Source organism: Pseudopodoces humilis, chromosome 3 (genome assembly GCF_049639895.1).
Source record: "Pseudopodoces humilis isolate 2021_Gansu_Grassland_sample_001 chromosome 3, ASM4963989v1, whole genome shotgun sequence".
Taxonomy (NCBI): Eukaryota; Metazoa; Chordata; class Aves; order Passeriformes; family Paridae; genus Pseudopodoces; species Pseudopodoces humilis.
The window spans coordinates 23,062,802-23,076,723 of record NC_142202.1 but is presented as its reverse complement, the minus strand read 5'-3'; the positions used below and the strand labels follow the sequence as shown (position 1 = coordinate 23,076,723).

Here is a 13,922-nt window from a genome sequence, read left to right as displayed (position 1 = left end):
AAGAAGCAAAGGCAGGGAAGCTCTCGGCCCTCGCTGGCCCAGCAGATGTGGTGGTATCGTGGCTTGTGCGTGTGTAGCTCTAATTGGAGCAGGAGCGCCTGTCAAAAGCTGGCTCTTGAACTAAGGCTTTTGCCTCGGCAGCAAACCCTGGACAGTGAAAACAAGTTAACAATCATGAAGTCAGCCGATCCTGTCCTGTGTGAGATTTTAACCGAGGCACAACCAATATATTTCATGTTGTTCCCTAGTGCCCATTTTCCTCATCGGTTCTGCAACTCCTGCACCACACACCGGAGACTTGCTCCTGGCCAACAGCGCTGTCCCGACAGTGTCCAAACAGCGCCTGGCAGCTCGATATTTACCGTCTCCTTTCAAGGTAATGCCTTATCACACGTTTGGTCCTCACTCAGGCCGCAGCACCCCGGCCCCGTGCGCCCCCACAACGCGATGCATTACACAACAAAGGGGCACGGGGCTCTCCTCCCGGCCTGGCAGCACCGCAGCGGCTCTTGCAGCAGGAGGGCAGGCAAAAGGAAACACCGTGACAAAATCGGAACGACTCTGAAAACATGTTTCTGATTTAAGTGTAATCTATTTTTAAATGGGGTGGCATGTAAATACGAAGCCCTAACTACGAGACGGGATTTTCCCCCATGAGAGCATTTTCCCAGCACGGAGGCTGGGCGTGTTTCTTCTGGCGCTGGTGGAAAGTGCCTGCTCATCCTCCAGCTGCTCCTGCCCCGCTCCCCCCGCCATGGGACACCCCGCATGTCGCCTGCGCTTCCCCTTTCAGAGTCCACCTGACATCCCGGACCGGAGAATTACTCTGGTTCCTCCACATCACCCCGAACCGGAGAAGTGAATTCCTGCGGCTCATCCAAGGTTTGCTGCGGGGGGGGGAAAGCGGGGCGCCGGGCAACTCCGGCAGCGCTGCCAGAGGACCCCTCGCCCGCACCTGCGGGGACGGACACCGAGCAGCCTCCTTCCTTTTTATGAGAGGGACGGCCAAATTAATCCTTCCAGATAAGAAAACTACACACGAGTAACACGGGAAAGCTTGCTAGTGCCTACCAAAATGACTCAAGTTTAAAAAACGCACGCTGGCCAACTCGCTTACAACAAAAAAAAAAAAAAAAAAAGAAAAAGCAAACCAAACCCAGTCTTGCGGAGGGGAACAAAATCCTCTCAGAGCAACCAGTAACGATGGCTTTTCCAAACAGAAATCGTCACAGCTAAGAGGAGCAATACCCTTCCTAGGAGCACAGGGTTTTGTGGTTTGCAAGACATTATTTTTCCTATGAGTGAGGAAGTGGCGGAAGTGGCGGAAGTGGCGGAAGTGGCGGAAGTGGCGGAAGTGGCGGAAGGAAGGAAGTGGCGGAAGGAAGGAAGTGGCGGAAGGAAGGAAGTGGCGGAAGGAAGTGGCGGAAGGAAGTGGCGGAAGTGGCGGAAGGAAGTGGCGGAAGGAAGTGGCGGAAGGAAGTGGCGGAAGGAAGGAAGGAAGTGGCGGAAGGAAGGAAGTGGCGGAAGGAAGTGGCGGAAGGAAGTGGCGGAAGGAAGGAAGTGGCGGAAGGAAGGAAGGAAGGAAGGAAGGAAGGAAGGAAGAAGGAAGGAAGGAAGGAAGGAAGGAAGGAAGGAAGGAAGGAAGGAAGGAAGGAAGGAAGGAAGGAAGGAAGGAAGGAAGGAAGGAAGGAAGGAAGGAAGGAAGGAAGGAAGGAAGGAAGTGGCGGAAGGAAGGAAGTGGCGGAAGGAAGTGGCGGAAGGAAGGAAGGAAGGAAGTGGCGGAAGGAAGTGGCGGAAGGAAGTGGCGGAAGGAAGGAAGTGGCGGAAGGAAGGAAGTGGCGGAAGGAAGTGGCGGAAGGAAGGAAGGAAGTGGCGGAAGGAAGGAAGGAAGTGGCGGAAGGAAGGAAGGAAGGAAGGAAGGAAGGAAGGAAGGAAGGAAGGAAGGAAGGAAGTGGCGGAAGGAAGGAAGGAAGGAATCTATTTTCTTGTCGTGGATAAATCATGACTAGGCTTTCTTTGAACAGTATATGAAACTCGAGAGCTTTGATCCCTGGGATCTGAAGTTCTCATGGGGGAGCTGGTACTCCTGCTGCAGCTGCTGAAGAAGAAACACAAAACTCCTTTACCAGGTTCAGTTCAAAAAGCACCTACTGTGAGACCGTCTGGTCTAACGTTCATTTTTTATTCTACTGCAACGCTCATGCTATGCGAAACGCAATAGGAATTTCCATACCAGCATTTACATCCAAATGGACCCGCTGAGATTCATGCTGATGTGTAACAGCCCTACAATGCAGCCCCTTCTGGCAAGTGCCGCGGTGCCGCGCACCGGCCGGCAGGACTCCCACCCGGCCTGCCTGGGTGAGCCCCCCGAGCTGACCCCTGTGCCGGGGCTGTGCGGATCCAGCTCTGCCCGCCGGGAGTCCCAGCAGAGGCAGCCGTGGGGGGGAACTCCACCGCTGCCTTCTCTCCGGGGGTACCGGAGCCAGCGGCGCTTGCATTCAAGCCGGCCTTTATTTTCCGCAGGGTAGTGTTTTTGTATTTCCGAGTCCTTCCTCAGCCTGCCCCTCGCCCCCTTCCTCACCTCAGTATTCATTTTGTTTACGAGGAAGCGGGATCAGAGCGCAAGTCGCAGGGCCGGTCGCCGCGGGGGATGCGAGGCAGGAGGGGGAACGCGCCGCATCTCACACCGCTCCCGGCCTCGTGGCGGGCCCGGCCGGGGCGATTCACTTGTCGCCGGGGTGCGAGCACCGCCGCTGCCAGCGGAAAGCGCCCATCGATGGACGCGCCTTCCCGCGGACACGCGATGGGGACGGGAGGTACGGGACCCCCGTGCCGGGGACAGGGACATCTGCCCCGGCGACCGCGACCCCCACCGAGCCTGCCGAAGGAGGTGCGGCTGCCCACGGAACGGGGGACGGGGCTGTGTGTGCGAACTCTCGGGGGCACCCCGGCACGGTCCCGGCCCGCTCCCCGCGCACGCCGGGACCGGCGGCGGGAGCTCCGACAGGTTGTCCGCGGCGGGACTGAGAGCCGGGGAAAAGGCAGCGCGACCCACCCGCCCCGGCGGGGCTCCGCGGCCGGACCCGCGTACCTGCAGGACGTTGGCGTGGCGCAGCCGCTGCAGCAGGATCATCTCTTTGACGATCTTGTAGGCGGCCAGGCGATAGCAGTCCCCCAGGGCGGAGAATTGCCGCACGCAGTGGGCGATGTCGTGCCCGCCGAAGTCCACCGCCTTCAGGGCCACGGCCAGCGTGCGGTTGAGGACCGCCTTATAGACCGCCTTGGTGTACCCCGAGCCCAGGTACTGCACGCCGCTGACATCGCGGATGTCGCGGCAGCCCAGCAGCGGCGGCTCCAGCGAGAGTTCGGCCGAGGCTCCGGCCCCCGGCCCCGCCGCCGCTCGGCCCCGCGGTCCCGGCGGCCGCGGCTGCTCCGCCGAGGTGCGCGGCGGGGCCAGGTCCATCAGGCGCCGCTCCCGCGGCCGCAGCGGCCGCCGCCCCGCCGCCGCCGCCGCCGCCCGGTGCTGCCGGTAGCGCAGCACCTCCTCGTAGCGCTCGCGGATCTGCCGCGCCAGAGCGGCCTGGCCGCCGCCGATCTCCTCCTCCGGCGGGTAGAGGGGGGCGCCGGGCGGGGAGGGGGGCAGCTCCTCGCGGGGCGGCGGCGGGTGCTCGGAGCCGGGGATGAAGAGGAGGTTGAGCAGGGTGCCCAGGAGGAAGGCGAGGCAGCAGCCGGCCGCCACCGCCGTCTTCCTGCGCCTCATCGCCACTTCGCTGACTGCTTGTCCAGCCTTTCGGGCTTCTCTCCTCTCGCCCGTTCCCCGAGAACCAGCTCCGAGGCTTCTTTTTTTTTTTTCCTCCTTTTTTTTTTCCTCCCCTCCCGGCTATGCCGGCTGCAAAACAGCCCTGGGCGCTCAGCCGGAGCTCAGCCCCTTACGACGCGCCCGCATGACACTTGCCTCCCTGCTTTTAAGGTTCTGAAGCACTTATTATTAGCGGGACACGGGGCGGGCGGGGGGATCCCCGTCCCGCTGCCCCCGCCGACGCGCGCTGATTGACAGCCCGGCCCTTCCCGCGGCCCGGCCGAGCAGCAGGGGGGCCTGGGAAACGTAGTCCCCCGCAAAAGCCCCGCCGGCCGCCGGCGAGCCCGGGAGCCGGGACTACATCTCCCAGGCTCGGCCGGGCCCCCCGGCGGGGAAGGCGCGGAGAGGGGCGGGACGGGCGGGCGGACCCCCCCGGCGGGCGCTACCGGGCAGGGCGGGCCCTGGGCGCTGCCGCCGGGCGGGGAGGGAGCTGCGTGGATGTGGTTCTTCCCACGCGTGGCCGCGCAGCCCGGGGAAAGTCGCGCCGGCAGCGGTTTGGCCGGGATGCCCTTATTCCCCTCCCCGGCAGGCAAGGGGTTTGGGGGGGATGTACGAGCACCCGCGTGACACTACAGAGCCACACAAAGGAGAGGGGTTCGATGTCTTTGCCACACGAAAATAAAGCGAAAGGAGGCGGCTGCAGCCCGGAGCTGTGGGTTCGTCAGTCGGAGTGAAAATCGCAGCGGTCGCGCCCCCTCCAGCCGCGGCACAGCGCGGGCGCGGAGAGCAGAGAAGGGATGGGGCTGCGTGTCACCCACGGGAAAGAACAGCCACAAATCACGGGCTCGGCAGGGGGTAGCCCCTGCCCTGTTGGAAATGTGAATTGCAGGGGTGAGCGCTAATGACATGGTTATCCATCAAGCCCACATTACGATGCTGTTAGCAACTAATTAACAAATACAATCAGCCCGCGAAACTTCCACAAAGGAGAGACCATCAACAAGAGAAAAGCCGTAAAGAGTCAGGCGAGGCAAAGTTCACCACAAAAGAAGTGGGAAATCATTTCCAATAAGGGAAAGAGACGAGACATTTCGGTAATACACATCGGACAGACCGTAGGGGAAAAAAAAAAAAAAAAACAAAAAAAAACCAACAAAACAAGCAGCAGCCGGGGTTCCCGGGAACTAGCGATCAGCAGTTTCCTCCAGCACTGACAAAAAACGAAGCTCGGGAAAATTCAGCCCCCGGACCCCGCCCGTCCGGTGCCGGCGCCCAGACCCGCGGGGAAGCGCCCGGGGACCGGAGGCAGCGGCGAGACCGGGAGGAGGCAGCCCTGGCAGAGGATGTGGAGACGGACCGTCTCTCCCAGCAGCCTCGGAGTCTTTCTGTCGCCGCTTCCCGAGAGCCCTCCGCAGGCACCGGGAGCACGGCCCACCCGCGGCCCCGCACACGGGGCGGGCAGAAGCTCGGAGTGCTGCCGGACCAGGCGCCCCAGCCCCGCGGGACTCCCGAGCCTGGCATCAACCACCGCAGAAAAGTGACGGGAGGGAGCATAATCACCAATTAAAATAAAAATAACAACTGTAGGAAGGGGGGAGCTGTCTGCCCCCGAAGGGACAGCAGGCTCCCGGGCGCCCAGCCCAGCCTCCGCGGGCGCGCCGCTCTCGCATCCCGCTGCGCGCCTACCCGCGGTACTCGCTCCGCCCGCCGGGGCGGTGCCACCTGCCCTCCCCACGGGGGACCACGGCTCGGGGAGAAGCTTCTATGGATGGGGTGGGGTTTTTGGTTGGTTCGGGGTTCGGGTCTTCTTTTGTTTCTTTTTGGAGCTTGGATTTTTTTTCCTTTCCTTCATCGTTTCTGTTCTTACCTATCGGGAGCAGCGTTTTATCCTCCTGAGGCAGCCCATTCCCGCTGCGATAAGTTGGATTTTCACGGGTGTAGAGGACGGGTAGCAGCCGTTTGGGAGTTTTTTGGTTGTGGTTTTATGTTTTTTGTTTTGTTTTTTTTTCCAAAGTAAAGGCGCTCATAACGGTAGGAAATGCATTTCCAAAGATGTTGTGACACCTGCAGCGCACCCTGTGTTGAGCGGGATCCCCCTAGGCCCCGCAGGCGGCGGGAGGCTCGGGTTGCCCTCCCGCGGGAGACCTGAACGCAGCGGAGCTCCCCCGCTGCCGAGCCCTTCCTCCGCCGGCCCCTGGCAGGGCAGAGGGCTCTTGGAGAGGCACATTACCCACCTTGGAGGTACATCATTACCCAGCCGGTCATCCCATACCCAGCGCTGCAGGCCGAGCCAGCGCCGAGGGACCAGCGTGCGCTCTTGGCGCTGCCCGCCGTCCTGCGCGTCCTCCGGGAAAATCATGGCCATTTGGCCGTGCCTTTTGAAACGTGCGCGCTCGGCTGAATTTATGGCTTGGTTGATACGAGCAAACAGTTTTTATTATTGCACAGATAAGAGTCAGAATATAGCCGCGCTCAGTCGGAGCGGGGCGGCCCGGGAATCGTTACCAGCGAGCGCTATGAGCTCAGCGGAATATTGTTTACAGGCCAGACCTGTAAACAATACCTCGGGGGGTGAAGCGAGGCCAGCGGGCTCATGGAGCGGGGAGCCGGCTTCTGCGAGGGGCCGCGCCCGCCACGAGAGCGGAGCGTGGCCCTGGGAATGCTGCAGGGCCGTGGGGGCGGCTGAAGGCCCCGGCAGGGCCGGTGCGGAGAGAAGAGAGATCTTGCATTGCCGTGTACCTCGCGTGGTACCCGCAGCCCTGGCGGTTTGGAGGAGGTGCACATCTCCCCGAGGCGGGGCAGTGCCCGCTTTTCCTGTAGGCCGGAAAGAAGAGGGTCCGAAGCACACGGCGGTTCTCCTGTGAGCATCCCCGGGCGCCCCGGAGGTTGCGCACCCACCATGTTTGCGCAGTTTACAGGAACACAACCGGGCTGCAAAACAGATGCTCTGCAACAGCGGGCCACCTGTTTTTCACATCATGCTCCGTCTCAAAGCCGGTTTTCTTCATTATATCCTTCCCGACAGATACCTTGAAATACATCACTCATTTAGATATGGAAGCCGGCCTCTGGAGGACGACTCGCGCGGAGCGCTTTGATGCTGAGAGACAGATTTCAAAAGATAGAAAGCCCCTTCCATGTTTCTAATTACCCCGCGCCCTGGGCCTGCCACTGATTAGGGCGGCGGTGCCGGGGTGATGCCGAGGCGGGCTGGCCGCGGGGGCACAGCCCGGCTCGGCCCGGCTGCGCGAGGAGGGGCGATCCGCCTCCTCCATCCGCCTCCATCCTCCGGCCAGGGAGAGCGACACGGCTGCATCAACACAGCTGCCCTGAAGCCAGCAGCGAGCCGCGGCCACCAGCCCGTGCTGGCGTGAGAAGGGGGCAGCAGCCTCTGCTGCATCCCCAGCGCCTCCCCGCCGCCGGAGGAGGTTTGGGAGCAGGCGGGATCTGCTCCCGCAGCCAAGGCCCTTTTGCAAGAGGTTGCGCTGAAAGCATTACAGCCCTTGCTAACACTTCTGCTCATATGCGAGCCTTTCATCTCGGCAACGCTGTTGGAAAAGCTGAATCACTGCGGAGAAAGTGAGGACTGAGGGGTATTTTTTCATATGCAACAAGCTGCTCTTTATTTAATCCTTACAGCCCCTATTTCTATCAATATTCCTAAAGCTGAGAGATCAAACACGGAAAAATTAAAACCATGCTACCACACTAAATAAGATTAAGATCATGGCAATACATTGGCTGCTCCTTGGGGAAATAATTTTGTTGCTGCAGGAGCCATGGCCATCCTGGAGGCAAAGCTTGTGTTTTGGGAATGGGTGATGGAAAAGACAGTTGGGAGTTGGCCTCCAAACCCAACCAGGAGTCACCTCAAGTGCCCATGCTCCTGTGTCCTTCTGCTCCCAGCCCAGCTGCTTGGCCATCACTTCTCAATGGAGTTGATGAAATTTGCTATGTTGAGCTCCATTATCCCTGTTTTAGTCTCACCAGCAGGTATCTTCAAGTGAGTCCCACTGTTGATCTCAAGGGATTTTGACTCCATGCCCCAAAAAAGAAGTGCCTCATTTTCAAGCATAGGTAGCTTCAAGATCTCACTTAAAAACCACAAATGAAAGTTTGCAGCTGGAATAATTCAGAGTTTCTGCTGAGAGAGTTTGTTGTTCCAGAATTGTCCTCTGCTCACATGGCTCTCCTTTGACACTTAAGGAATTAATTTTATTTTAAATTTTGGATTACATAATAACCTTTTGATTTCCTGGCCACCTGTTCTGGCTGCTTATGTGGAAGAAGAGCTTTCTTGGAAAGTCCATCCTCAGATGTGAGGTCAGAAGTCTCTTGAAAACAGAGTATACGGACTGCATGCCTTTTTGCTGAGGAATCTTCCATGGCCAACCTCTCCATCATTCCCTGCTTTGCCAAGGACTTGTCAGCTTTCAGGACAGGGTGGAAAGCCTCTCTTTCCTCAGGGATGCCGGGCCAGCAGTGGACCCTTGCACATGTACATTTTGTAGCCTTTTCTAAATTTTCTTACAATCTCTACAGTGTTTTTTCCTTTAAACAAGATCTCTCTTTCTGATGTTCTTTATTTTCTCTGAGGAAACCCACTCCCTTGTATATTTGAAGCAAGCTGAGATGCAGCCAATTGTATTAGTTCTGGCTGGAGCAACAATGCATAATGAAACACTGAATGTGTGGTATGAGTCCAAAATAAATGGTCACTAGCAGAGCCAGCAAAAACCTATGAGCTCAGATAGCCAGCAAAAAAAGAAAAGCTTGAATTTTACCTGCAGTGCTCTGCACTCTTCCAAAGGGAAAAATTAACTTTGGAGTTCAGAGAGCTTGGGAAGGGACACTGGGGCACTGAGCCTTTTGCATTACACTTATGAATTGTGATGATTCTAGCATTTTTTGTGAGTACAGCATCTGTAAGTGGGAGAAAGTGTTTTATCTCCTAACCTGTTATTCTCAAAGCACAGCAGTTTGGGTTTATGTGCCAGATGTCAGTGTGTCCTGATTCTTCAGGCAGCTGGGATTAAAGCTTCCCTGTATCAGAGAGGTGTTATAAGGATAACTCCGTTAATGTATGTGGAAATCTGGTACTGCAGCGATAAAGACCCTGTAAATATTTACACAGACAGACGAGCTCATGGAAATTTTACATTATTAGCTTAACTTCATTACAAGGAAGTAGTTGAGAAAGTCAGCAGTATATTACCTTCACTTTTTTTTTTAATTAAACATTGACAACACATCTGGTGCTGCTTCAAGCCCCTAGATTCAGAGGGTCACTCTTTTAAATATTTTACAATCTGCAGGGAAATATCAAGTCTCAGGCAAAAGAGAAAAAGAAACATAGCTGCTATAAGAATAAATCTAGCCAGTCAGACCTTTTACACTTTTAAGAGTTAATAAAATAGTGAGTCAAGAACAACCAGAGAAAATAATTTATTTGGACATTCAAAAGCCTTTTGATAAACACCCATACAAGAAACTGCTAAAGAAACTTGGTAACCACAAAGTGAGAGGTAAAGTCCTGTCATGGATTAAAATCTAGTTATAAATGGGTGTGGAATAAATGGCCAATTCTAGTAGGGAAAGAGATTAATAATGAGGTGCCCTAGAGAGCGAGACTCAGACCAATATTGTTTAATGCTTTATTAATAACCTGGGGGTGAATACTGAAGTGGCAAAAGTTGATGTCAATAGAAAAGTACTTAGCTTAGGTCAGGAGCAACTGCAGAAGAATTTAATAAAATGGCAGGACCATATGCAGAAGTATGAGGGCAGCTTGGGAAGTGCCTTCAAAACCTACAGCGACTCTCTTGCTCCTTCTGGCACATAGGCCTGTCTCAACAGAGCTGGGGGTAGGTAGCCAGAGGACAGGCAGATATTTCCAAGAATCTCAGGTACTTTTTTGACTCCTCTCAGTTGCTGTTCAGCTCCCTTAGTTAGTTATGCCAGGAGGAAAGAGTTCCCACATGGCCTCTCTACCAATCTCTGAGTAGTATCTCCACAAACTCCTCCAGTAATTGTTTAAAAAAGCCATTGTGAGTTTCCATGGCTGATCATTCCCTAAGGACATGCCAACAACCCTGGAGGTCACCTCTCACAGATATTTTAAGAATTATGTCTTTGGTCTGATGAGTTGGACATGGTAACAAACCTCAAGCCCACTTAGTCTGAGGGTGCAAGCTCCTGAGTGGTGCCTGGCACGTGGAAAAACAAAACCTGCTAGCACAGCTGGGGTGCAAATATCCGTGTGAACATAGTGGTCATATTATCTAGTGCATAAAATAAAGGCACAAGCAGCTACCTGGACAGCTGGGTAAGTCGTTTAGAGGCATTGTTTGCTCTGCGGCTGCTGTTTCTCGCTGATTTGACTTTTGTGGTGTGGCTGTCTTAATTGAGCTGTGCTGAACTGTAGCACCTTGAGCTGGCACAGGCCTGGGCTCACACTGCAAGGTCTGTGTTTGAGCCTGCCACACCGACAAATGTACCCACCTGCACTCTGCATGACAATCCATGGCACCTTCTCTAATCTCAGTGCTGCCAGTCCTCAGTCACAGCTGTTCTGTCTCCACAGTGCCACCCAAACGCAGGGCAGGCCTTTGAAGGTAAGAACATTCATGGAAATACAAAAGGCTGGTTTTCACAGGGATTTGGTATTTTGTTTTTACCCAGTGGGTCATTTCCAAGGATACTATTCTGGAAAAGAAAGCAACTCATAAAGAAAGATTTTTTTAAATCCTCTTGATATGGCTTGTAAAGTATTTTGAAGTACCAGCAACAAAAGAAATTGTTTTTAAATCCCCTCTTTCATTTGATGACTTATATTATATTAGAAATGCCCTGCATCCCCAGTTTTGGAACCCAGAGGAGCAGGTGGGGCTCTATACCCAAGGGGAAGGCGTCACACCCCAGGTGGGAAGTGGGAAGTTCACATGCACGCAGGAAGTGGCTTACCTCTGATCCTGCAGCACCCAGGAGACAGCCCAAGGCTCTCCCCTCTCAGTGAGTCACACTGCCTTGCCTTATCCCCATGTTTTGTAGCTCAACCCAAGCTCTCCATAGCTTGTAGGCACTCTTGGGATTCTTACCTTTGCTTCCTACTTTTCATAGTCTGAAATGGAAAACCACACACACATGCACACAACATCTGGTCAGCCTAATAAACAATAAGCTAACACTTTAATGCAGGGGGAGGGCTCCCAGTGTGAATGGGCTTCATTTGTGGGGCATTATGAATTGACATCAGATGAGGACCTGTCAGAAGTGAAGAAACGCCTTCAGAAGAGCTGGTCTAATCACTCAGCTTGTGGAACCAGGGGTTCTGCTGAGCATCACACTGGAAAGGAGCAATTTTAAAGGCCAGGGATGGGTGCTGTCTGTGCTCCTAAGCCTCTGGCTCCTAAGCTACAATTCTCTGTGGCCATGGCTCACAGAGTTATGGGTGGCAAAATGTTCATGCATGGTGATATTTGCAGTAATTATGATACTACACCACCATAGTGCGCAGTCATGCAAACAAGAAGGTCACTAAATGTCTTGGGATTTATGGCTTAAAATTGGTACATTTCACGATTAGCACTGACACTTTTCTCCGTGTAAAGATAAGCTTTGGGAGCTTGGTCTGGGAATTGGGATAGGCCAGAGTCTAGGGCAGCCTGTGGCCTTGGGCAGCTGCAGAATTAAAGCAAGAAAGACTAAAACTCAAGTATGTGACTTCAAACCACTAGGCAGAGCCCTAGCATTCCTTGGAAGTGGCTGCCCTCTGCCTCGCTGCCCTGATGTGGGGGGAGTTATGGCTGCCTCCACTGTGTCTTTACCACTCTTCAGGCTCTGCTTGAGATCTTGTCTTTCCCATCTTCACCTCTGAGCCTGCTTCTCCCAGCACACTCCCCTTTTCCTTCATGAAGCGCCTCCAGACATCCCTTCTGATTCTTCCTCCTCTCAACAGAGAAAATGGCAGTTTGTCAGCCTCCTCCTCCTCCTGTGCCCTTTTGCAGACTGCAATGACTGCATGCAGTGACTGAGGCACTTCTAGCAGGGCAGTGCTGGTTCCTCTCTTCCTTACTCCCAGAACAATAAGCAAAGGCTGGCATTTTGTTAATCCAGCCATAATTAATGACCACCAATGTTTTTATTTTAATTCATCTGTTTACATAGCATTGAAGAGGTTTAGGAGCTGTGAGCTTTTATGCATGATTCTAGAAGATAGAGATGCAGATATTTTGCCAGGCCATAAAATCCTTTGCAGCAGTAGTAGTTTTTTAGGGGGCTTAAACAATTTTGGATTAAAATCAGTACAGAAATAGAAGGGTCAGACTGGAGAGATACAGAAGGAGGCTGCCTGAATTTCAGTTATTCCAGCAGCAGAGAACAATGGAAAGGAACAGAAGCAGAGTGTTTTTTACTCAGGAGATTATTTCTTGCTATCTACCAGTTCTCAAAGACACGGGAAAGAGGAAGACCTAGATCTGTAATTTATTCCTTTGCCTTTGGTATCTATCTCCAAGTATGCTGGCAGGCAGGATGATGGCAGTAGTGGTTTCTAGAGATGGGAATGAGGTACTTTCTGTGAGAGAAAAGGAAAGATGTCAGGTCCCTTTACAGCCTTTCCTTTGAATAGACAAGATGTTTGAATTGTTTCTCAGAGTCACTTAAAAAAAAAGGCATGTGAAAATGTCAGAGAATTTCCTTTTTCCCTTTCCCACCCAAATACAAAATCAAATAAAAGCAAACACATGGGACACAAATACTAGAGCAACCCCCTCTGCACATATTTGCTGTGATACACAGGCTGTTTCCAGATGTATGGATTAGATTTCATCCAACTACCGCTTAAAGCTCAGCCTGAGAGTATTCATTGACCAAGTTGGAAACTTCTGGGAAAACTAAAACACTCAGTGGCCAGGCTCCTGCCTTGGGATATGATATTGGTCAGTGCATCTGCTTCGTGACCCTTTTGTCATCTCTTCATTCCAATTAGACCATTTTCAAGCCTGCTAAAGTATAATTTTAAGTCCTTGGTGTGTAAGTTAAAATGGGAAATAAATTATGTGTGGCTTTTTTGTCTTTTGCCTGAATACATTTAAATCAACTGTTGGCTTAGTTTAGAGAACATATAGCCCTGTTAGCATGAGCAGTGAACGTACACTCACATGAACACTGCATCATTGATAAAAACCTATTGCATCATGTTAAACAATCTCACAAAGAGTTTGGGATTTTCATACATCATGTGGATGAATATCCCACAAAACTGCTTTTACTAATTGAATATTTGTGTGTGTGGTTGGACCATGGTTGGAAATCTCTCAGACATAAGTATTCCTTCAGTAATAGTGAGTTTATGGGTAAAAGGGATTGCCTGTGCAGACCTGATGCCTGAGGCTGTAGTTATTACTGCCTAACTTGGTGCTTAGTATTTTTGGTCCTGATTCCCATCCTGGTAGATGGTAGATTGGTCTGCAGTCTGCAGGAGAACTACATATTTGAATCCCAGAGGGACCAGAGTTATTCCATGTCTCTCATCTGGCAGGAGAATACATGGTGGGTTTCCCTCCACCATGAATACTCATAATGGGCTGCGTATTAAAAACTACTACAGAAATTATTCTGTACTGCAGTGCTTTTTATCAGCTGCTGCATAAAAGCATTCGGTCAGTCCCTGATTCAAATATGAATTAAAGAAACAGACACACAGCACACACAGAAGCTGGGGCAGGTTTAACATCACAGAAGGTGGATTTAAAGTCCATTTTGCTGGTGTTGACCTTAGGTCAGTTAATGGACTGACTCATAGATGGGGGAAGATGTCCAGTGGGTTTCTGCCAGGCCAGCCAAGCCCTGAATTGTCTGCAGAGTCAGGATGCTCACACCTGCATGGCTCAGAAATGGCCAAAGGAACAGGAGCACCCTGCCTTGGAGACTGACCTGCCAACAGGGATTGGGTACCACTGGGTAAAGGGCTAATGGGATTTCTGAGGATTCTTCAGGTTACAGACCTGTACTTTATTCAGGAGATAATACCTTTATTCAGGAGAAAAATAAAACAGCACACCCCCCCAACATTTTTTTAAATTATTTTAATCCTCAAATCTAGGTTAATTCTGGAGCC

At 52.9% G+C, this 13,922-nt stretch overlaps 1 protein-coding gene across 1 annotated transcript in view; it reads right to left on the bottom strand.

Moving 5' to 3' along the window:
* Positions 1 to 4,051, bottom strand: part of PKDCC (protein kinase domain containing, cytoplasmic) — a 36,227-nt gene extending 32,176 nt beyond the window's left edge. The window contains exon 1 of the mRNA XM_005523431.3: positions 3,095 to 4,051. Coding sequence (XP_005523488.2) covers positions 3,095 to 3,763 — 669 coding nt within the window. The 5' untranslated portion in view covers positions 3,764 to 4,051. The remainder of the gene's footprint in view (positions 1 to 3,094) is intronic.
* Positions 4,052 to 13,922: the final 9,871 nt, after the last annotated feature.